The 25,589-nt window shown below is 38.0% G+C and overlaps 1 protein-coding gene across 1 annotated transcript in view; it reads right to left on the reverse strand.

Moving 5' to 3' along the window:
- Window positions 1-903: 903 nt before the first annotated feature.
- The window catches only part of LOC121294405 (low-density lipoprotein receptor-related protein 5-like), a 65,993-nt gene continuing 41,307 nt past the window's right edge, over window positions 904-25,589 (reverse strand). Inside the window, exons 8-23 of the mRNA XM_041218074.1 lie at window positions 17,947-18,163; window positions 17,507-17,796; window positions 16,980-17,206; window positions 16,302-16,486; window positions 15,186-15,509; window positions 14,001-14,200; window positions 13,191-13,402; window positions 11,145-11,335; window positions 8,759-8,968; window positions 8,251-8,376; window positions 6,539-6,775; window positions 5,694-5,804; window positions 4,610-4,840; window positions 3,934-4,076; window positions 3,687-3,784; window positions 904-2,922 (exon numbers count right to left, since the gene is read on the reverse strand). Of these exons, the coding sequence (XP_041074008.1) occupies window positions 2,661-2,922; window positions 3,687-3,784; window positions 3,934-4,076; window positions 4,610-4,840; window positions 5,694-5,804; window positions 6,539-6,775; window positions 8,251-8,376; window positions 8,759-8,968; window positions 11,145-11,335; window positions 13,191-13,402; window positions 14,001-14,200; window positions 15,186-15,509; window positions 16,302-16,486; window positions 16,980-17,206; window positions 17,507-17,796; window positions 17,947-18,163 (3,264 nt within the window). The 3' untranslated portion in view covers window positions 904-2,660. The remainder of the gene's footprint in view (window positions 2,923-3,686; window positions 3,785-3,933; window positions 4,077-4,609; window positions 4,841-5,693; window positions 5,805-6,538; window positions 6,776-8,250; window positions 8,377-8,758; window positions 8,969-11,144; window positions 11,336-13,190; window positions 13,403-14,000; window positions 14,201-15,185; window positions 15,510-16,301; window positions 16,487-16,979; window positions 17,207-17,506; window positions 17,797-17,946; window positions 18,164-25,589) is intronic.

Below are 25,589 nucleotides of genomic sequence, written 5' to 3' on the forward strand. Positions count from 1 at the left end.
CATTAACTGTTAACTTTATTATTATTATTATTATTATTTTAAGTTAAAGCATTACCGTCCTTATGAATAATAATGAAAAGCAAACACAAAACATGGAAAACCAAGTGCTTTACTCCCTGTTGGTTTCGGATTCCAAAACAAGACTGTAACACAAAAGACACCAAATGCTTTAGGGCTGCATAAATCTTTTGGAAGTCATATCAGAGTCTGGGCACATATTTACCGAGTCCTTTTCTCTAGAACAATTTTGTACCATTAATGACATTTCGGAGTTTGAAGCGCACACAATTTTTTTGTTGAGTGTTTGATTTACTTTTTCTTTGACAGCTTGTGACTTCTAATTTGTCAAAGGCTTGTTGGATTGATTTGAAGACGTGCAAGCAGCTTCATAAGAAAGGGTGAAGTAAACATGCACAGTTGCACGCTGCTGTAACAAAGCTCTCCCACAAACCTGCCCCTGGCTATTAAAAGTATTACTTCAGTAGCTCTAGGAGCAGATTTGCATGCACACATAGTAGGATTTGCAAGGCAAATACCCTTAAATGTTATATTATAGAAGAAATGAGGGAAGGTGCAACATTTTAACTGGAGCAGAATATTGATACAAGCAGGACCACTTTTCTGTATTCTTTCAAAGGCACCTTTTAGGAAAACACTAAATACGGCAACAGAACGACCTTGTTAAAAAAAAAAAAAAAAAAAAAAAAAAAACTAATGGGTTACACATGGAGTGAAAAGCAATGTTCAAATTATTCCATTACGATAGGCACTTTACATATATAGTACATATAAATATAAGAATTCATGAGAAGCTAGGTTTTGCTACGAAAGATTAATAATTTATTATTAAAAGTTACACATTTAACGATTTATTTACTGTTGTACAATTTGTATTAACAAACGTGTTTTTTTTTGTTTTTTTTTTTAAAGATGTGTGTGTCTTAACTGAATATTATATGTACAGTAGCAGCAAACATACACTGTTTTGGTAACTGAATAGAGAGTACAACTTTCAAAAGGACTTCAACTTTTTAAAACTGACAAATAGTACGAGAACTGCATTGTTTTAATTGAACAGTAAAAATGATCTTCACATATAAAAAAGTATAAATGACAGTTATAGCTGTAATTAAAATGCAATACATATATACAGTCCAATAGCTATTTGACACGATTTGGCAGTTTCAAAGCAGAATGGAGAACCACATTATTTCCCAATGAGAATGCACATTAGGCAGAGCTGAAACTCACAAGCCTCTATGCAATGGACTTCCACACAGTCGCTCCTACATTTGCCACATAAAACTGTGGCTAATGCTGTAGGATTGGGTTTCCTATTGGGAACAGTTTATACACAACTTCATTATCAAGATAAAATAAGCAGAGGAAGTTGCACAACATTTGCACATGCAATTGAAATTTGAAAAGGGAATATATTCTCAGATTGAAACATAAAATCTTAGAACATAGCTTCTAGAGCCTGGATTTTAAATGAATATTTTCTTTTACATTAGCATTACATAGTCTGCATCTTTAGGGTGATATACTAGTAATAGAAACAAATAATAATGATCCTTGCATGGATTTATAATAAAAGCAAGTGCTGTGCATTTTTGTTTTTGTATATGCTTTGCATTTCAATGCAATGTAGGATTACATTTTTTTTTTGTAGCGACTGAATTAGAGAAATACCTGAACACAGTACAAAGCAGTTTACTGGTACAGCCATGCACATTGTTTTGAAAAGTAGTTGCTTCTCACCTGGAAGACAAGGCTCCCTGCAGGTTGAGCGGTTTGATCAGAAATGAAATAAACGTATACATTTCTGGTAACGTGAGGGCATTCTTAACCAATATTGCTTTAAAAGTCATTCCATCTCTAATATGCAATTTATAAGGACATTTAAATGAACAGACCGAATCAAAAAATGTATGTCATAGGAATGATTGCAGTAGGATTACTGTATGTCTAAGTGAACGCTTTAACATGTAACATATGGACTGTGAATGGGAGAAGTAATTACAAATATTACCATTGTTTGGGTATGAATTATATGCAGATTATACTCCACCATTGTGTATTTAGAAGTCTATCTTACTGTTATATTACAGTAGCATACAACCTTACTGCAGTACATTAATGTGTTGGTCTTTTAGACTGACTGCATATCAAATTATTGCACTGCAATTTGATCCATTCCCGAGTTAGTGGCAGTTTAAAACCGTGCATCATTTGTATACAATTAAGGCTTGCAGAAAAACATGGAACGGCTCAAATTGCTATGCAATTGCATACAAATGTATCCCATTTTATTTGATCTGGAGTTTGAAAATAACCAAAATCAGTGTTTTTTTTTTTTTTTGTTTACCTTCATACTCTAGTATCATGACTGCCTTATTGTGTGTGTTGAACATCTGATAGCACGGCACACAGGTGACAATTCATTAAAAACAAAAAAATATATAAATATTTTTCTACTGTACAAAATTTCACATGTCCAGAATTATTCTTGCAGTACTGTACAACCCCCCCACCCCCCAAAAAAGCTAAAACTCCCCACAACAAATGGCCTCCGCCTAGCATTTATAAAATAGAATTATCTTATTTGTTCATATTTAAAATTATTTACAGAGGCAGATAGAGAAGTCCTTGTGGGGAGGTCATGAGGAGTCTGTACAAGGGGAGGGCGGTGGGGGGCACAGATGGAAGTAGCTGCGCTCTGTGGAGGGAGAGGGGGGGCAGCTCTCCTCCGCAGACATGTACTGGCTCCGAGGGGTGGGGGGCGGAGGGTAGGGGTCTGAGTCCGAGTTCAGATCAATGTAGTACTTGTTTGTCTTCCATCGACTGGTGGTGTAGTCGCTGTCACACACGTCAGTGCTGCAGGGTGTGGTGGGGGGCGCAATGCCTTGCATTAGGTAGGGCCTAGAAAAGAGACATTGAAAAGGAAAGACAGAATTCATGGTGCTATTTCCTTTCTAGCTTCCTATTCCAGGCAATACAATGACACTGATGGCAAGCAAATACTTTTGTATTAAGAATATTGAATTCTAGCCATACAAACATGGTATTTAGATCATGCTACACAGTGATGTTATGTGCAAAAAAATAACATATGTATATAACGAAGTAGATAAGTAATTGATAAACTGATAACTCACTAGTTTAATAACTGGCTACAATGTTTTAGCTTCCGCCTTAGCATGGAAGAAATAGTGACGTCGACTGATGTTGTTCTTTCATTTCTAGTGATTGATGAGTATCCTGTTGGATAAAGAGCTGTTTGCTAATTTTTTAATTCTATGTAGTATGTACTTGTATACTGTGTGTGTGTTGTGTCTATATACACACACACACACACACACACACACACTGGATCACATTTTGGAATCCATCTTATACTCATTGAAAACCAAATGACAGAATAACTGGGTGAATCACATCCACATTAAGCAACACAGCTGAACAGACACAGAGCCTGACCTAAGGAATATAATTTTCTTTATTCAGCTGTTAAAGGTAAATTCATACATTTTTTTTGTTTTCCACAACTTGGACTGGCCATATAAAAACAGAATACTACATGAAGGCACATGGAGTGCTGTATACATTTCATTTAAAACAGCCCATCCAGCCAGGTATGATCCTTTGATAAGTAACAGCAGCTGGTTATTGCTGGAGACACTTACCTGTATGATCTGGTAGTTGAGGGACTATTGGAAGAGTAAAACATTTCAGTATTGTACAGGGAACGATCGGTAGCTGGGGATGGAGGTGGGTTCAAAATCTGAAAAATAAGGAAGAAATAAGGATGAGGAATGACAAAGGACAGTTTGTTTGTCATGAGAAACACCACACAGCACATTTACTAAAGCGAGTTGTAGGCCTCCACAATGGGATTCTCTATGCCTCTCCCACTGCTTCTCCCCAGCTTACTTGAGGGTAGAAGGTTCCTTTAGTACTGGAGGAGCTGCTGGATGATGCTCCAGTCACATGGTTCCTATCATACAGAGGGGCGCCGCTGCCACTGCTCCCCATCAGACTCATAGAACTCATCATGGACTTCCCACATGGGATCCCTGCACAGAACAGTATGGGGGTCATTACATCAGCACTCTTATTAAACACTCTTATGAACCAGACAGGTCAACACATTTCATTGAAGAAGATTCATATTATTTATTTAGAATAAAATTGCCTTTTTATACATTACAACTTGTAAAAATAAATAAATAAATAAATAGGAGTCTTGCACTAATTATGAAAATGACATGAATCCACATTTTTCTATAGCAACTTACTAATAGCTTTGCTAAACAGCAAGAGTCACAGCAATATGACGTAACTATATAACTGTTCATGAATTTCTAATAAGGGAGTCAGTTTCAAATGCTTTTTAATTTGGATAACTGGATAACACAACACAAGAGCCATCTCACAGATTACTTTGGATTGACTATACGTTTAATGCAGGAGATTTATTTTTTGTACTGTGCTAAGAGCACCGATTCTTATTGTTCTGTTGAGAATCAACAGCTATTAAAAAAAACATTAAAAGCAGTGCTATTCTGGTTGTAGTAATCCATAACACATTACCAGCAGGGTTCCTTACCAGTGAAAGTGCCATGCTGGGAACTTCCTGGGGCTATGAAATTAAGAGGGACGTGGGGAGTCCCGCTGATATATTCATGAGGAAACGGTCCATTGGGTCCTTTGTAGCGACGACACACCACTCGCTGGCACACGAAATACATGGCTCCTATGACGAACAGCGACAGTATGATCCCAATGACAGGCCCAATGGTGCTGCTGTGAGTCTGGAGTTCAGTCTCTGTGTTCAACTCTGCAAAGACACAAAAGAAACAGTTTTCAAAACACAGACGCATCAGGAAAACAGGTAAGGTCAATACGGATTAAAATGCCCTGTAAATATGAACAACACAGCACTAGATAGTGTCTGTATTCATTTTGTTTATCACAGATGGTGAAGGAGGGCACTAATCCAAAGCGAGCAGTCCTCTTTATACGGGCAATATTCTTTCAGTCATTCTGACTACAGAAGTACTAACAAACGAGTTTTAGTTGCTCAGAAAAAAAAGTACAGGGGACGGCTACTCTGGTTGTTTATTAAGTTAACATTTTATGCAAAGAAAATGACTGCCAACACTAGCTATTTTTGTTTTAGTTCAGTTTAGCACCGTCAAGGGTTTTGTATATTTGTTTCATTTCTGTTCGATTTTTTTGCATTTGTAATGGTTGTAGTGTTTTGTATTTGATTCTGTATTATTTTGTAACTAGGACCCCAGTGGAAACGAAACCTGGTCATAGTGGGCTTTCCTTCCTGTTAAATCTTATAACAAAAAATAAAAAAAATATGCTGTGAATGTCCTGAGTTCAACCGAGTAGTTTGTTGCCAGTTTAATGACTGAATTCCTGTCTGAATTGCCTTTGAAACTTGCTTCACAATTGCTGGCATATATAAGGCTGGATTCTCAAAGTTATTTACTCTGACTTGTCAGTGCAATTTGTTTTTGAAAGGAACATTTATAAAAATGAAAAATAAACAGATATAGATGATTCATAAGCCCCTACAATATATTTTTTTCTGTTTTTTGCCACCTAATAAAAACACGATGCTGATAATTTGCAGTAAACAGCTCCGAGAATCTGGCCCACAGTGTGGAGAGAAAGCTCACCACAGAGCATCTCGTCTGATCCATCGCTGCAGTCTGGGAAGGAATCGCACTGCTGTTTCACCAGGATGCACTGGCTGGTGCCGCAGCGGAACTGGTTTGGGCGGCAGATCGCTGCAATGACAAACGGACAGCACTTTATAATCCTCACCCATCACACTTTGCACAGATTAAATTCCAGTCACCTTCATTTAAAGCCTTAAGACAAGACACAGACCTGCTGTGTACGCAAAATGAACAACAAACCGAAAGAAATCAATCTGCTCCAACTGTCAAACTAGCACATCGTAAACCATGGGCAAATATTTTCTGTAATTCTGGTCCAGGCCCTCACAGGCTGATCCAGGCAACAATAAAAACGCAGGGTCTGAGAAATGATTCTTGCAGACCTGCACAGTAGCTGGTTACTTTCCAGTTGTTTTTTAAAAGTCTTCCCAAATGATACTGTATTTCCAGTCTATAGCCATTCTACAGGCAGAACAATGTTAACCCTTTAGTGCTGAGCACAGTTTTTATCATTTGTGTTAGGCTAAGAATATACCCGAGATATTTAATGGTTAATTGGTATTTAATGGTTAACTGGTTGATTTGGGTTGATTGTTGATCAATTTTTCTCAGCAAAAAAAAAAAAAAAAAAAAAAAAAAAAAAAAAAACATTGAAGGTACCAAAGCATGAGACATAAAATACTTTGTTAACTTCCTCTCTAGTTATGGGAGAAAGACACCCAAGAGCATGATTTGAAGCAGCCTTCAGAACACAAAAACGTTGTGCTTGAACCCCCACAGTACATTTGAGAACCGTTGCTAAGCGGAGGTAAACATTCAAGCATATGTTATTGAAGACTCACTGTCACAGTTCTGCTCATCAGACTTATCCTGACAGTCGATCTCCCCGTTGCAGCGCAGCCGGGACTCTATGCACTGTCCCTTCTCACACTGGAACTGGTTGGCTGAGCAGAGCGGGCAGTTTTCCTCGTCGCTGTGGTCGTCACACTCAAGAAAGCCGTCGCAGCGCCAAGCCATGGGGATACAGTCGATCTCCCCAGTGGAGCAGGCAAACTGATCAGGGGAACATGTCGGGGGTTCTGCAGGAGAAAGGCACAGTATTAGATGGGATGTCACATGACCAAGAGGCTGTCAAACTTAAAGAAACCAGCAGAGAAATGTTTCAGTATTTTGCAGTCACTGAATGTGTTTGGTCTACTTATTACGGATGAACAATGCTTCCCTGCTTATGGTGGACCTACCATAGTTCAAATCATACCTTGTTTGTAAACACCAAACTAACACTTGACGTTTTCTTATTTTGTGAGAACTCCAAACATTTCACATTCATTCCAAAATAAACTGATGATTGGCAGCAAGAATAAAAAAAGTAAACTGGCCACTGCATTCTCTGTTCAAATCAATAAACACTCCCACAACTAAAAAAGAACTGGACATTTATTCCAAAGGGCCCCTAGCATTCCTTTTTGTTTCCTATGGTGACTGCTGTTACATTTCTTTTCAGACATTCAAGTCCCATATCATTTGATTAAATGTTCTTGGTCATTACCACTAGAGAACGAAAAAGCAACAGCCATTCATATTTGACACTAGATTATAACCGGAAAGCCCACAGTTCGCTTAACTAATTCATGATTTGACCAATTATTAAGTATGCCAAAAGTTCCCCTTTAATGTCCAAGGTTACCCACTGAAAAGTGCTCAATTCCTATTCTTGCACTAGTCAATCTTTTCAAGTTTTGTAAAAACTGCTATTTGTGAACCAAACACATTTAATAAACTATCAGTACTATATTTTTCATATAATCTTTGCAGTTGTATTTCAAGACTGTTTTAGCAAAGTGCGTCAGGGGTACTTTAACATTTTCAGTAATTTTGTTTTGACTCCCCTTTCTCCTTTCATTTGTCTGTAAGTAAGCATGTACTGGTGGAGGATCTGTTAATAAGTTTACATGCACACAGCCTTTTGTGATTATTTTTGTTAAACCCCTGATTAGACTCTGCATATAAACAGGGTAATTCACTGACTACAATCAAATTAAATTAACTCTTTCATTGCCGACACGGCACTTCCTCTCTAGTTTCATTGTGCCTTTGTGTGGAAGCCTGTGGGTTCTCTCCTATCACTACCTTCACAGCATCAGTATACTAGTAGTCGTGCCAGAGTTCCACCATTTCTTATCATCTCCATCCCTCGGTCTGCAGTTAGAAATATTTCGGCAGGTGACCGTTATACAGTTTTCAAGGTTTCATTTGAAAGTTACCCAGGGGGTGGTTGGGGACATTAATACTAATAGAAAAATACCCTGTATTTACTCCTTTGACCTGTCATAAGCAAAAACATTGAAAAAAATCTTGCAGGGCAGACAGTTTCATATCAAGATTAATGATGTTTTGAGTTTGCTAGATGACATAGAAAAAAATGACCAAATGCTTTTTGGAACAAGCCGATTATAAAATTAAAGCCAAAAAAGGCCACAGGGGTATGTCAGAGAGTGAGGAAGTGACAATCCTGGATGTGGACTGTTGATTGAAATCCTGGCCATTACATTACCTCCACAGGTAAGAAGATTCTGCAGCAGCACCAGGTGGACTGGGCAGGAGCATCGGGGGGTCCCGTCACCCTTCGCAATGCAGATGTGTGAGCAGCCTCCGTTGTCACGGGAACATGGGTGTGCAGCTGGAACAATGACAATCAATACAGGGCTTTCTGATCGCTGTGCTACATTTAATAAATGAGCATGAATGCAACAGAGTGTACTACTGGGTACAAACTCTAGTTATACTGGTTTTTGCATGAAGACAAAATATATTGTACTAATAAAAAGACTGGACATATTACTGCACTACTCTCAATTTTAAAATGGCAGACAATGCAATATGAAGACATTCCGAATACATTATTGAATTCCTCTTTCAGAAAGCCAGTTACAAGATTCAGGGACTCGCATACTTTTGTGATGTTATCCTGTTTATCCTTCAGGCACACAATGGTCAATCCAGCAATTGGAATTATGAAGCGCTGGTGCTACACACTATTAATACCCCTTGAATTCACTTACAGAACTCATCTGTGTCGATCTCTTCCACTGCGTGGATCCCAGTAAGATGCACTATCCTCCCCTGGATCCTGGTTCTCTTATCGCCGTTGATTTTGTCCACACGCTCAATCATCTGCTGCTGCCTGTCTATCCAGTACAGGTGCTCCCCCAGCACTGTCAGCCCTGTGGGCTGGAGGATATTTGAATCCTGCAGAGTAATCCTGTTTGCTCCTGTTGAAACAAACATCAGAAACTCCACTGAGCAAAGCCTCTCCAGCCATGGGTTTGTTATAGTAAACAATAGCTAACAGTCATTTCCTGCTTTGTCTACAATAACCGGCGCCACTATAGTGAACTTTCAGTGAAAGAACTGAGAAATAAGTCAGAAAAAATAACGTCAAGTTTCCCATTTCTCCCCTGTTAATCATTTTTGGCTTGCTATCTATGAAGAATCGCTGTGACTTTGATCTGGATGAGAAATCAAAGCCATCATCGTGGATATGAGGTCAGTGAAGTAGAGGAGATGCCAAAGAGCTTTGCTCATGTAAAAGAGTAAACAGATTTCTGCCCACTTTGAAGTATGCAACGTTCAACATTAGTAATAAACGTCTTCCACTACACAAAATTACAAAGACATTAGAGTAAAGAAAAGCATATCACCATGAGCTTAATGTATGTCTAATAATGGGGATGTGGCAGAACATAAAGAAAACAGACAAAAGAACATAAGAAAGAAAAGTTTGAGAATGAGAAGAGGCCGTTCAGCCCATAAACGATCAGCCGTTTCTAGCACACTACTTACTAAGGGGATCTGATTTAATAAAACACAGTTACCACTGTGTGCCATACGTATGAAGTGATTTGATAAATGGGCAGTAATGTTGAAAAGGGTCTTCCCCCACACACTAACAGGTAAGCACAATGCAGTGGTGTCATGCTAATGTATTATCCATATATTTCTGTCTAAAGAATATATACATTCGGTATAAGGGGAAACTGCTCCTGAGGCTACGAACATCAAACCTTTTTACTGTCTTTGTCTGAAGAATAAATTGGTGTCTACAGCTGCCTAATTAGAAAACAGATTGAATTACATTTTCTTTTGATGTTCTCTATAATCCACAGCAAACCCCCTTTTCGTCTTATTTGGAAGGAAGTTTTTTTTTTAATTTTATTTATTTTTTTTGCCATTACTGATTAAGTGAAATACCTTGATTAGCTTAACTAAAAACTTTTGGAGTTTACAATTTCAAAAGAACCCTCTGAGTTATGCTCACACTGTGTTGCCGCTATAACACAAATAGCGCCTTATTTTCTTGACACGGTTTTGCAATTGACATATGCATTTCATACACAGTGCACTTGGTAAGGTAAGGAAATTGCTTTTTATAAAATTACGGAACAAAAATCACTGGTAAGATCAAGGATTTTTCCCTAGACATTGGGCGTGTACACTACTGGTCTAGGAATGATGTTATTAATGTACAGGTCCAAACTTTCAGGCTAAGGCACTCAGAAAACTTCAAAAGCTGTCGTTTCAATGATCAGATCAAAGCAAATCCTAATTTCTTGGACTAAGTGATATTTTTCTATAATTTTATCAAATGGGTTCAATTCCTTACACTTATTAAACAGACCGTTTCAATATTTTAGGTAATACTGTTACAGCAGGAAATTGTACAGAGATGGAAGGGTGAAGCAGGAAAGGGCATCTTAAAATCACGCTGCAGCTGTTTAATCTCCTCTGGAGATGAATTTGTCATTCGATAACCAAGGAATCTCCATGACGTACACACACACACAAGTACACACATACACAAGTTTGAAATAACAGCTTCATAGCTGTTGCCTCTCAGATGTTACCAGTACAATAATTACAATAAATACAATAATTAATAAGTTGTCTTTGCTGAAGTGCTTTAGTGCATCATTTAACATGCTCTACACAGTCAAATATCTGAAAGTCTATGAAGGTGATTGTCATTTTTTATTTCTTTTGCAATTTGAAAGGGTTTCCTTGTCCTTCTTACGTCCTTCTTGGGTCAGTAAATCTTGAAAATCCAGCCTCCATTAACCCAGTTACTATATTGAACTGCCTATTTCACTGAATGTTTTAGGGGTCAAATATGGTATAAACCTAGAAGAAATACGTTCTGAAATAGTTATTTTATTGTTTTTCAAATATTTGCATTGATTCATCAAAAATAAAAAAAAAGCCAATGGTGGAATATATAGTAATGCTAAAAGAAACAATTATTTGTCAAACATTTACACCAGATGTCTTTCTAAAACAAAGACTGAGAAAGATTTCTAGTCTGAACATTTGCCAAAAATAATTTAACATTTTCTTTTTTTTCCTTTGACGGTGAATCCCAGTAATAAACTGGTTTGGTAATTTGGAACCTACCAGACAAGTCACTGCTCTCGATGCGTTTGAGATCTGCATCCACCCAGAACAGCTTCCCCAGCGTGTTGTCGATTGCCAGAGCGACAGGTCGAATGAGTCCTGTAGTGAACAGCACCTCCCGCTCAGTCCCATCCAGGGAAGCGCGCTCTATTTTAGCAGACCTCTCTTGCATGTTTGTGAAGTACATGTACCTGTTCATCACAAAGTCAAGGGGTTAGCCAAAAAATAAACATGCTATATTATTGTTACTATTGTAATACTAAGCACTGCAATCACAAACTCCTACAACAGTACTGTATTCACTTCTTCAGCTTATAATAACTGACCAATGTATATTAAAAAACAGCAGTTTTAATGTAACCTGACTCAGGGTTCCTATTTATTTGAACAAAGTTAAAGGTTTCCCGGTATGAAGATAATGTTGAGATCTGATAAACCGGCCACACATTGTTGCTTCTTGTGATTGTATTAACAACGAAATAAATTTTATACTAGTCTACTGCAGAATAGTGCAGCTCTATTTTCCCAATATCTTCCCTATTGCTGGTATAAATCTTACCTATTTTTCCTATGGTGGCCTAATTCTTCCAACATTTATGTGTAAAGACCTTCTCCAAATGTGGTGTTGCAATAAAAATAATCAAAATATTTAAATGAATGCCATATATTTGTCTATACCATATTCAGACTACTTTGCCTGTAGGATAGGATTACGAATGAATTTAAAAGCTGTTCTAGTCTGCATTACTGTATACACAGTTCTCTGCTTCAATCATAGATTTGCTGTTACAATCGCAAAACAATTACAAATTCAATTTAACTGCCTACAGCTGGCAACTTCCAAACAGAAGTTGTTCTGCAGTACTCGTTTGGTTTTCTAAAAATCATTTTTAAATCATCTGTTTGTAATCAGATTGTGCTTCTTTGTAAATGTTAAAACCAGCAGGGTTGGATCGCACTGTAGATCTTTTAATATCAGTCATATAAACCCCGAACTGGGTCTGTCAGTGTTGATTCATCAATGCACTTGTGATGCTGGTGTTATTGACGGAAAACTTGGCAAGCCTGGCATCCAAAAATAAGAACAACTTTCTAAATGTTTAAGACACCGAACAAAATAAATACTTTCACAGAAAAAAATTAAACCGGTCTGCCAACTAACCTCTTATTCTAAATATCACCAGTCTTTCTCTTGGGCCTGTGTTCTGTTTTTTTTTATTATATCAAGTAAAAAAAAAAAAAAAAAAAAAGAATGAACTGTCTGCTGCAATTATCTGCATATTTGTTGGTCAATTCCAAGCAATTTCAAGTGCATTATAGAGAATGTAATGCTTGCTGTTAAGAAGATTCTGTGCTTCAGGCAATAGTAAACATATGACTATTAGTAAGTTGTCCTGTAAAAATAAAACCATCACAATTCTGTTTTAATGTATTGGAGGAACTACTGATACAAAAACAGCAATAGTTCATTACACCATAATAATCACAGCTGCCCATCTGCTGCACACATGGCTTCAAAACCGATTTTCAGCAATTTAAAAAATACTGGCAGGCTGATGAAAAGGCGAGCTCCCAATCCCATTACTCACCTGACAATAATACCTTATGTGCATCACTACTGAATGCCACACCACAGGGAACTGACTTCATACCTAGGGTATGACACTTCGTTGTTCTGTATCAGACAGGACGTTGCAAAGATACATAAGCAATGGTTCCAAGTGGGGATCAGCAAAACAAACAAACAAAAAAAAAATCAATCTGTGACAAAGACATAAAACAGAGTGACAAAGTCCAGGGTTGATTTTGTCTTTACACACAAAGTGATAATTTTTTTGTTGTCCATGAAGAACCATCATGTTTTTATGGATTAATCATTGCCTTTGCTTTGTGGATCTAAATTGAAAGCTTACTAGAGCCTTTACTGGGAAGTCACTGCTGCTGCAAGCTGGCCATAGAAATGCGTTAATACACTTTGTAGTGATGCTCTACCAATTGCTGGTTGCATAACCCTGTATCGAGCACACGAAGGACCGCACTTCTTACCCTCTTTCCGCATTCATCACAAGGGCTCTTGGTCGATCGTGCTCCCCGCGCAACACCACTCCTATGCCTTTCCCGTCCAGTCTGTTCACGTTGATGGTGTTGGTGGCTTCACACGTCCAGTAGACAGTCCGACTGAAAATGTCAATGCTCAGATCGTGGGGCTGCTTCTCAGGGTTCTGAATATGGTTGGTTGCAGAGACCACTACAAATGGCTAAAGGAGAAAACACATAGCCGTTAGTGTAGCTAGCTACTGTACAAAAACTAAAAGGGGGCTACTTCTAAGACAACTTAAACATACAGAAAAAACTGTTTCTTATTAAGCATGGTTTCTGGCATAAGAACTGAAATCTTGTAAGTATTAATCAACTCTTGACTTGTAACTACATGATTCAGTATACTTTTAACATTTATTAAGATTAATAAACTGTCTTTGAAGGAGAAATATTATCTTACCATTTTACATGTAAAGTGATAAGATATTGCAGCAGTCTTACTTTAGCAACAGCTTGCGAAACGATTTACACATATCTGGGTCAGCCAGATTACATTATCGTAATATGCACACGAAACTGATCAGAAAGGAAATCACATAGGTACACATCATTGAATATTAAGAATATATTCTGTGTTTATGAAAACCAAATGGCACGTTTCATATGGGAATGACTGAATTTGAAACAGAAAGTAAGTTTACATCAGAGCTGAGATCAGATAACATCTAACAAACTTTTCGGAAGTCGATAGCTTTGAGATTCAAGGCCTTGGTCTCTCGGCTGGTCATTCTAAACATCTTGTGCTTTGTCTCTGACCTGTGACCCATCATCCCTTGCTCTCTTGACAATGTTCTGCCTCCCATCCACCCAGTAAATAACGTTGTCCAGAGGGTCGTAGCTGATGGCCCGGACGTTGCGCAGTCCGTGGATAGGGAGGATGATGTCTGGGCTCTGCTCGTCCAACACCATGCGACTGATCGCTGACTTCTGACTGAACAGGAGGAAGCTGGAAGGGGCTGAAGCAAATTTAAAAGTGTTAACAGGAAGCTTTCAAAATTACCACTGTTTATCTGAACTGCACTAGATTGTTGAGGTACATTTTCAATGGTGCTGCTGTAAACAATTTGCAGGAAAATTGCCACACACACAGAGTATATAAAATAATTGATCTTCATTCCACTCTACACCATTAAGGGCCACTCTGCTACCTAGACCCATAAACCCTGCAATAATCAGTACTTGGACTCAAGAATTCAGATGCTTTGTGTGTTTTAAAAACCCTCAGATTCCATCTGGGCAAAAGCCAAACAACTGGTTTTGATATAACAAGTCCACCTATTCTCAGACAGTGCTGGAATGCAGAGAATTGCCCAGCATCGTGACTCTGTGCCTTTCAGACTCCCAACCAACCTGCGAGGAAATGTGGCAAACTATAGAAGAGGGGGGTTCAAATGTCAGCCAGCAGACATTCCACTCCACACACTTTCACAACTGTATTTTCTGTCAACCCATTTTCATCTCTTTCAAAAGGGTGGTGTTTCCTGCAGAAAGGGTTGGTTTTCTTTTCCCAAGACAACACACAGGAAAAACTAATGGGTATTTGTGTTCTCCTTCTAGTCACAGTATCACCCTAAACTTTAAAAGCATTTTATTTCATATCTACAGATTCAGAAAGCATATGGACAATCTGCGAGAAATTTAAAGTGCAGATAGTTTTGATGTGTGGTGCAGATAGTCAACAGGGTGTGGCAGCCCAATTTAACAGAACACATACTAATATGCATAATATATGATACTGCTTAGGTTGTCTGACTTCTGAGACACACTGTATAAGAACAAAACTATATAAGAAACGAGGTTTGTCATCAGGGTTGAAAGTGGGGTTAGTCTACTTGACCTAGTTGCTTATACTGTAAGTTTTCCATTATACCAGCTTAAAAAACATGCAATAGGAAAATACATTTAAAAATGCAATGGATCTGTCATCTTAAAAGCACTTACAGCTACAGTTCCTGCCATTGCTGTCGAGAGTGTAATGTGACGCACATCCACACTTGTATCCCTCAGGTACAGCCAGACAAAGGTGGGCGCACTGCCCATTATTCTGCACACATTCGTTGGAGCCGTCCTGGCGGGAGGAGTGGAACACTAAAATATCCATAACGTAGTCCAGATGCCCCTGGATTACCGTGCGGTTCTGCCCATTGGTCTTGTCAGCTCGTTCGATGCTGCGCAGGTTCCAGTCGGTCCAATAGATATAGTCTCGGTACTGGGTAAGCCCAAATGGATGGGGGAGATCATCTGCAATAACTTCCCTTTGCAGCCCTATTTCCAGTGAAGACAAAATACAGTTGGTTTATTCAGCATAGTATATATATTTTTTTTTAATAGCAATCCAAATCTGCCACAGTTAGACCTTATGCAGGGTAAGAAATTCAGGGAGCTTTGTCAGTGAAAATTTATACACTCTGCCACAATCAACTTTTGCAGTGCACTGGCAAAGCAATAAAATAAAAAGAGTAATTTAATTACGCTTTTTCTATGGTGCAAGTTGATATACAGTACAGCATTTGAGAACCCATGCTGAACACAGAGCAGATATATTAAATAAAAAGAATAAAAAAAGACAACCAAAACCAGTTTGTAACAGTTAAAGAGAAGAAAATACATCTCAATCTGGAGCTTAAAATACAGTTCAGTTTTGGAAGGTTTCCAATTGTACAACAGGGATGGAAATATTACTCCTAACGTATATCATTTTAACCAATTCCAGATCTTAATATGAGCTTGTTGGTAAGAAGCTCAGGTGTGTCTTATTACACTCATAGTAAGACCAGGAATGAACAAACTGCTGTACAATAGGACTCTTTGGTCCATCCCTGTAGAAAACAGAGCTACTTTTGAGGGCTCTGTCAAGACCATCAAGCTCACATTTCGAACGCAGGCCTCCATGGGTGTGAAACTGAAGCCATGGCAACACTCACTGGAGACACATTTATGTGGCCTAATACAAAGCTGGAGTAACATCTAAACAGAAAGTCGTATTGCAAAAAGCTTTTGCTTGGTTGTTTTAAAAAGTCCCTCAATACTCGCAAAATAAAAAGAAACTGAGCGCACCTAGCATGCTGGAGGACTCAATCATGCAAGTGTCCAAGTCAGTCCAATACAGCCTCAGGTCACTGTAGTCAATAGTAAGCCCATTGGCTCGTCCCACTTTATCAACCAGAGTGATGCTGTTGGCGCCATCCATGTGCGCTCTCACTATCCTGGGTTTACCTCCCCACTCAGTCCAGTACATGAAACTGCCAAGAGAAGCAGAAACAGAACATTACAAGACTGCACATACCTTCTCTTTTAAAGCAGAGTACTCAATTAGAAATACTTCACAGATGATCCATCAATAAGAATTGTTAAAAGCTATTAGTAGCACATACAAACTGTATTAATATTGTTGAAGAAGACAAGATAGCCACTTGCACTACAATTGGAAACTTGTCAATTGTAGCGTGTCAAATCTTTCTTGTAATGGATTAGTGGCATGTTTCAAAACACTGCCTTTCTATTAGTATTATTACAGATTTCTATTTGTTATTCTTGTATTTCAAAAACATTTTGGGCAAATGAACACCTGTTAATATTACAAAGCTTTAAACTAAATACAAAAATGTGTATATTTCTAATGTTGTAACATCAAGACGAGAAACAAACACTAGAGAAATATCTTTATTTAGATCTATAAGAATCCGAACTGAAATATGAACGCTGCCTTTAAAAACCACACCAAGACCCTCTTACCCATTGGCTGGGTCAAGCGCCAGAGATCGAGGGTTGTCCAAGTCTTTCCACACAAGCACCTGGCGGTACTGTCCATCTAGACGGGCCATCTCGATCCGGTTAGTGCCCGTGTCGGCCCAGTAAAGGTTCTTTCCCATCCAATCCACCGCCATGCCCTCAGGGTAGTCCAGTCCAAACTCAATCACATGCTCAACAGAGCTGCCATTCATGAAGGCACGACTTATAGTCTGAAAGAAATTAAAAGGCATGTTTTCTCAAGGTCAGTTCAGTACCAATTTAGGAGATTTTAAACACAAGTAACGTGCATGATTTAAAGCTATGCTGATACAATTCGATACTTGAGAAATTCGGGTAATTCATAGTTAGGCCATGTATTGTACTGTACTGTGTGAAGGCCCTTCAAGACTTTACTTTTATTTTATTTGTATGTAAAGATATCAGCAAAATAAAAAGAGACAACTGAACCGTGCCCATATAAACATAACCCTGGAGACAAATTAAGTTTTTAAATGAAGTACATCCAGTACCTTCAAACTGACATCAGTCCAATAGATCCTATTATCAGACACTTCGAAATCCAGAGCAGAAGCCTCTTTGACTCCGGGGAGAGGAATGGCAACGTCGTTATTGTGGGTTCCCAGAGATATCCTCCGAATGTCCGCTCTGCTGGTGAACAGCAGGAAGGCTTCAGGCACAATGCAGGTCTTCATGTCGCCCAGAAGCTCCAGACCCATTGGACAGGCACACTGTGGACCCTGTGGCCTGAAGAAACACAGGTGGCTGCAATCTCCATTGCTGTCCGCACAAGGGTTAGTTCCTACAGAAAAAATAAAAAATAAAAATAAAGCGTTACTATACAACATTTACAAACAGGAATTTTAAACTGGTAATCTTTATAGCACTCTGGGTATCAGCATGCATCGTACGGCACCCTTGAAGATATTCTATGCCAATGGCAGGTTCTTACCAAATGCTTTAGTCACCCGTGTTGCTTTAAGGCCCATAAGATCCGGCAGCTGGTCTATGATGATCTCTCTTATGCCTTTGGTCTTATGGACACGTTCAATGCTCCTTCTCTGCCAGTCAGTCCAGTAGATGTAATCACCCAGCAATGTAAACCCAAATATATGAGGCAGTTTATCTTCTAAAAGCGTCCTCCGGTCAGTGCCATCAATATTTATCACCTGTAAGAAATAAAGGGCGAGATTAGAACAACTTTTCAGAACAATTATTGCAAACAGGAGGTTTAGGTGTAACAGGACAGAAGCTGGTAGTGAACCGACGATCTGCAAACGAGCACCTAAACCACAATGCAAAAGAGCTGGTCTTGTCTGTATTCACGGTTTTAGGGCCAGGAGTGTTTACACAGTTTAAACATTTTTACATTTTAGCCGAGTGTTTTTTGTTTGACTTGACAACTGAACATGCACAAAAAAACAAAAACAAAAAAAAACAACCCAGCAACCTCACACCGAGTACAAATCGCCAAGTCTCTAAAACTGGATTTGCCAGCGAGAAAACATCTTGCAAAACGTTTGCCAGAGCACTTCTTGTTTAACATTTTCCTGCCTAATAAAACAGCCTGCTAGTTTGGTGTGCTGTCAAATTATAGAAGGTTTCATAAACTTTGGTTTTGAAGTGTTCATGCTCTGAAAGATTTACTTTATTTTTCTTTAAAGTCCTATCTGACAGAAAAAAAAAACCTATTGATTTACTTTGGAAGTGCTTCCTGCCAGAAAAGTAATGACTAACATATATGCAGACGTGACGGCGATACAGCCGTCTAGCTTGTTCAAATAGATATCCCACTGTGCCGAGAGGACGAGCACTACACCCTGGAGAGTCTAATGGCACAAACACAGTGTACTGATGTTACTTTCACAGGAAAACACAGCAACACAGGTTTATTGTAATGTGAAGCGCTATGCAGATGAACTAACCTAATACACAGTGTATTTAACTGTGTCAACAGTGAGTGATGGTGCTCAATATTTCTGTAGTACTGGGGAATCTCCCTAGATTGCTTCCCCAAGTATTTTCTGTGGTTATCCTGGGATTACGCTGAAAAGTGGTTGATTTCGTCTGTAAAAATACAGCTGTGGTTTATCCAGGCGGGGTATGGGTAGATGAATTTGAACCCTATGTAACTTTACAGCCCAAGGGTAACTATTAAAGTATTAGTTTTAGATTAGTTCTGCTGTTTTGAATGGAGTTTCCTTTCTTATACTACTAGAGCAGTCTTCTGTGCCGAGTGGAGTTACACAGGTCTGTAATGATACCACTTTATTTATTTATTTATTTATTTATTTATTTATAAACTTTTCTATGGATTTATTGTTTTATTTGTTTTTGGTTAATTATAGATTTAGTGAAAAATGTTTGCTGTGAACATCTGTTTCCTCTTAATTCTCTACAGCTTCAGGTCATTGTTGTTCTGGTGGGGACAGATACGAATTGCTGAATTGAATTGAAAGTTTTCATCAGCTTTATGTTCTCTGGGGCATTTTGTTTCATAGAATTGTGTTTTCACTTCATTGTGAAAATAGTTACAATTTACTTGGCTTTTCTGCATATATATATATATATATATATATATATATATATATATATATATATATATATATATATATATATATATATATATATATGGGAAGACATGTCGGGTGATTTCCTGCTGAAACTTGTTAACAGAATGCCTTGTGTTTGTGAAGCTGTTATTAAGGCAAAGGGTGGCTATTCTGAGGAATCCAAGATTTGGTGACAATTTTCAGTTTTCTTGAACATTGCTTTGATACTCTTTATGTTTTGTATATTGTAACATGTGTTTTCGGGTGCACATTTAGGTTTGTTTAAGGGTGTAATTAATGATATTTGTGTTAATTGTTTTATTGTTAATTATCCGCTGCACCTGGCTATCATTGTAAATTAGAGCCAGGTGCAGGGTATTTAAGAAAGACAGCCAGTCTTTTCAGGGCTGCTGGTGTGTTTGGAGCCCGGTTGCTGGTGAATTCAACCGTAACTAAAAGTAGTATGTAAAAGCGTTTTTGTGTGTACGTATTTTGGTGTTACAGGTAAACAGCTTAGCTGTCCTGTTTTAGTTAGGTTCCTGTTTGTTTGTAGTTAGTGCTCTTGTAGAGCTAGGTGTTTGTTTCTGTTTGTTATTTTGTGTATTCATTAAAAATAGCACGCAAGCACTTTAAACTGCAATTCTATGTGTCTGGGTCTGCTTTTAAAGGGGCAACGAACCGTGGAGAGTTGCAATCGGTTCGCGATTCAGATATACAAAAATAAATTTTAAAAAAAATCAACCAATCCCAGTCATGTACTTGTCCAAATTCTAGTAGATCTCATGCTGCATACAGATATCCTACTGTTTACTATAGCACTACAACACAAATAACCCTCTTCACTTTGAATATGTAAAATAGAAATTCCTGTGCTGTGTGGAGGGTGGTTCAGCTTTGTTTTGCAGTTCTCTTGTCCAAACTGCAGGAATGCATTATCTGTTACTATGGGCCATCTACTGCACATAATTTTAAAATTAAGCAGAACTACAAAAATGCATGGTTTATTGCATGGGAAAATGAAATCAACATCTAGGAACCTCAGAAGATTCAGATTGTCGCTACTGATAAATGTAATCTTGGGATTTTTAGCAGAATTTCAGACCTCAAGCACATTATGAAATCAGCAACCGACTTATTTTTTTTTTAAACCAAAGACATATTTGTAGCACATCCTGCATCTGCTTGTCAATGAATACTGTGACATCCCTTTCCATTTCCTCCTGCTTAGTGTTTTTATTTATTTTATTTATTTTTTTTTTTTTTTTTTAAGTAACACACAAGTAGACGTCGCACATTTTAGCAATGAAGGACAAACATTGCAAAACACACTCTACATTGCACAAAACAATTAAATCAGCCTGTGGCATGAGTTAAAATGAATGGCATGCAAATAAATTAGTGTACAACGAGAGTATCTGAAACAGAAATGTCTGCATTACAAAGTTAAATAATGGTCATGTCCCACACGTCTACTGACCAACCCCCTCAAAAGGTTCCCTCCTTTGTTAAGGACTACAGCGTGGTATTAACCCAACTCCTCTGAAGTTTTGCACGCTAATCCAGGTACTACTAATGTTCTCCATATGAAGCCATGTTCCTCGGCTTTGACAATTCCAGAACTTTGTTCTGCTCCCAGCAAATCAAAGGATTACGTGTGCAGCCGGCCAGCTCTGCGCTGCTCTCCTGGAGAGATTGAGAGTTTAACATCTTGCTTTCCTTAACTCTTTCATGGGTAGCTTCAAACTTGCATGCATGTCACTATCCCCTTACCTTTTTTTTTAAATCATTTTTTGCAATCATTCAGAGTGGTGATTTTTTAATATTTAAAATACCTTTTTTATATTTTCAGGAGTTTCTCCTATGTTCAATGCAATACACATATGTAATCCAGGCTACAATCAGCCAAAGTGTCATTTTAGAGAAGTAAGAGATATTTAGCAAACAGGTATGGAAATCACGTTTATTTTTGCACTGCTGACAATATATAGCTGGCTTTACATTTCTAAAGACTGATCTAGTCTGGGTTTCATATGGATATTGAAGGTAACTAAACAGAACAGCAGCTCCTGAACTCCGGTTAACAGACCTTAACACAGAATAAAAAGTATACAGGCTGTACCATTAGGAATCTAGCAAGTTTCAGTTAAGTTTTGTTTTAAGAAAAATTAAACAAATGTAAACTAGCAAGAAGCGAGCATTAATTTAACTGCTAAAATCTGCACCTTTTTTTGTTGTTTACATTAAATTAACATATCTCTTGTAGAAAAATGAGGGGATGGAGAGAACTGTCACAAGAAAGAAAGAAAGAGACCTTTGAATTTATCTGCATACAGAAACTTTTTTTTTTGGAGAAGAATCGGATTTAAATGAACCCATTTGTTTTCAAGGAAACAGACAGGTTCCCTCAATTTCAATTAATTTCTTACATGGTGAAAAGCAGCAAACCAAGTATGAAAACATTAACTTCCAGTTTTTGTGAGGAGGGAAATAAAAAGAAAAAAAAGACACAAAGTGTCTCACTGCTTTATTTAATCCAATTGTCATGCTCTATCTAAAGAAATCCTGCTTTGAAAAATACTGTAAACACATATATTTTTGCTATCAAACTGAAAACACTTTTAAAAATTGAACCAGTGTTTAAAAATGTAAAATAACTCACTGAAATTCCTTTCTGTTATTTTTTTTTTCATAGAAATCCACACATATTGAGGTGTGGGAATCTCCATACCATGGGAAATAAAAATAAAATAAACTCCAGCAATCCACAGAACAGTCAGCTTGCGGCTCTTCACAGAAATGCATATGAAATGCCTCAGGTTTGGTATGTATTATTCAAAGTGAATTCTTTTTTTAAAGGGTCAATGATTACCTACTGCAGTTGTACGGTTTATTATTTTTCTAATGCTCTAAATTAAGTTGATGACTAATACGCCGATGGAGGGAAGACTAACGTGGAAGTATAGTGGATGAGTATGGAACTGCTGAAAGACTACTGGGGGTGTGGAAAGAAATGAGAAAAGGAAAACGTTCTGAAAAATCCAGAACTGTTTTTTTGTGAGATTGCAGTCTTTCCTCTTTAAAAACTTTATTTCCAGCATTATTTTCCACACAGTGAGGTGGGAATGTACTCAACTTCTTGTCATGAAATTGTATTTTCCCAAAGTGCTCGGTTTCAGTTGGGGCCCATTCTATGAGGGAGCTAAGGTTATTTTCTCCACGACCAAAGAATTCACCAAATTTCATCAGTACTGTACCTGAGATCCAAAGTTTAAAGCCCTTAGGCCACTTTGAAATATTATAAGGCTTAGCTGGAAACATTGGACGTGACTCTTCCAAATCCCGGGATAAGCCCTAACTTACGCTATTCTTTTTATCCAAGTTCCTACATGTCTGAGGTGTTACAAACAGAGGATCAGATATACTTTTGCACAATGTGTAGAAAACACAATAGAACATTCTGCATGGTTTCCAATGAGTTTTGCAGCACTGCAAACCTTATTTTCAAAAGTGCAAAGCAAAACAGAATAAAATCTGTGCTACACTAGAAAGTTGTTTTTTGCTAGGTTTTAAAATCTGAAGTTTACCCTTAAAAGAAAAAACAACAAGATGGAAATAAATACTATGTATTGTAAGGTTGTGAAACCTTAGAGAAAGGATCATAACTAACTGAACAAACATATCAAATGCAGACACCCCGGACAAAACAGCCCTGTCTTCAACGTGCATGGATAGATGTGTGATTGAATGTTAAAGCTACAGTCTGGAGCACATCACCCATGATATAATATACCAACCTATAAACGACCGTGCACTGCTATTAGACAGTCAAAGCACGTCCTGCCAATCCTGCGGACACTGCCAAAATTAAATTACATTTGTATGTCGATTCAGAATTCACACGCAATACCTTATTCCTGCTGATCCATCTAGCAAGCCGATAATAAATGGATACGGTTTAAAAAAAAATAAATAAAAAAATAAAGCAATGTTTCAAAGCCCATTATTTAAATGCCTCGTAGCCTGTAAATTCCTACTCAAAATGTGGTCTTAGGCACATATGGAATACATTGTGAACAGACAATTCAACAGCTGCGGTGGCGACTCTGGACCGCAACATTGTTATAAAAACGAAAAACTTCGGCACAATCATGTTAATAAGCCACAAAACAAAACCGGAACGAAAATGTGTAGTGCATTCTGCCTCGTTGTCCATGATCAGCTGTAGGCAAGCTCTCAGCAGTCAGAAAATTAAACAGATTGCTGTGTAAACCCAAGCAAGGCTACTCTGCACAGTACATTTGTTGCAGTCACTTGATGTTGACCATCATGTGTCAGTCAATATGGTTTGTTTTTACTTTAATTGAAAATCTTGCTGAATTCCATATAAAGCTGCTGGGACACACCAGTTACAGGTCTGTCTGTGCTTACTCAGTCATGGTTGACACCCAAAACTGCTTAGACTTTGTCCATAAAAAGATCCTAAACTACATAATCAAATAATGACATAACATACATGTCATTGATACACTTACCAGGTTTCAATGTTTTAAGAGGTTTTGGCTAATGTATTCTTCAATGTAAATCAGTCAAATGGAAATCATTACAGATTAGGGTTACCATATGATTCTGTGTACACTAGAACAGTCTGGGACCATTCAGGCTAGTTGGCTCACGCTGCAATGCATCCTGGTAGATGTAGTCCTGCTGTGAAAGGTACCTGAACTGTCCCAAATATGGCAACCTTACCTCCGATACCTTAGTGTTTAAAGTCATGGATACAATGCTTAATCTGACATTGTTCAGAAAGTCAAGATGAATATACCTACAGTAATGTGTGTGGAAAAATAGGAGGCCGGTATAAAAAGGACGACAGTCAATCCTCCTGCATTGTAAAGAGTTTCAAAATACTTCAACAAACCATTATATTAGGAAGAAACACACTTCCACTTGAAACGGACAACAAAGCTGAAGCCAATGTTGGTTGAGCCATCACAATTCTAAATACATAAGTTTTTGTCCCATTGCATTAGCATAATATGGCCATTGCCACTAACAAGTTTAAAGTTCCAGAACATTATATCCATTATGACTTGCACAACACGTTACTGCTCAATTCTTGGGCATGCACAATGGAACAGGTTGCTCACAAAGCATTTCTTTGTGGACCAGCCGTTACTCTCCAGTCCATTTGCTAGCTGCATCACAGACTTTCCTCCAATATTAAAACTGAATCTGGCTCAGAGCAAACGATGTGGACCAGGTAATTTATGACTTGGCTGGTTCTACTGACTCATAAAAAGTAACCTGGGGGAATACATTTATCAGCTTTATCCCAAATCCTTTAAAAATAAATAAATATATGTGGTCAGTCTGTACTACATGGTTGTAGTCCAATAACAATAGAGGTTCTTAAGAACATTCAAAATCGCCAGCCAGGTTGACCAGTCTTCTCATCCTACAAGCCCAACAAAGAGGAAAACTGTCTCCCTTCCACAATCCAAGAGCTGTGCTGGCCTCTGCAGCAGGATATATACTGCCAGACAGACATCTACAGTCAATTCACTGCCCACCAGGGACAATGGCAGCCATCACAGAATCAGCATGGCCTAAACACGACATGGAATCTTCTTTTTAGCTCAGTCTATTTTTGCACTACACAGCAGATATAATAAAAAAAAAAAAAAAAAAAACAGTACTATCATTGTTTAGTTGCCTTGACAAAAACATAACATTAAGAGACAACGATAACATCTGGCAAAAAGTAGTAGAATCCTTGCATTGCTTATGAGTGTCGTGCTATGATCTTGAGACCAGAGGCCAAAAAAAAAAAAAATTAAAAGTGGAGCGTACAAACTTACAGATACATCACCGGAAGGCTGGTACAGTACCAAATCAACAAGGTAAAAACCATGTGATGTTTGCTTATGGGAGGTATGACAATGGATTTCTGCGTGATCAACAGTTGAGAAACTGCTAGTAAAAAGACACCATAAAGCAAGCATCTGCGTGGTAGAGTATTCGGAAGACCAGGTGTGCAATCAGT

The sequence above is a fragment of the Polyodon spathula genome, chromosome 19, assembly GCF_017654505.1.
Source record: "Polyodon spathula isolate WHYD16114869_AA chromosome 19, ASM1765450v1, whole genome shotgun sequence".
Taxonomy (NCBI): domain Eukaryota; kingdom Metazoa; phylum Chordata; class Actinopteri; order Acipenseriformes; family Polyodontidae; genus Polyodon; species Polyodon spathula.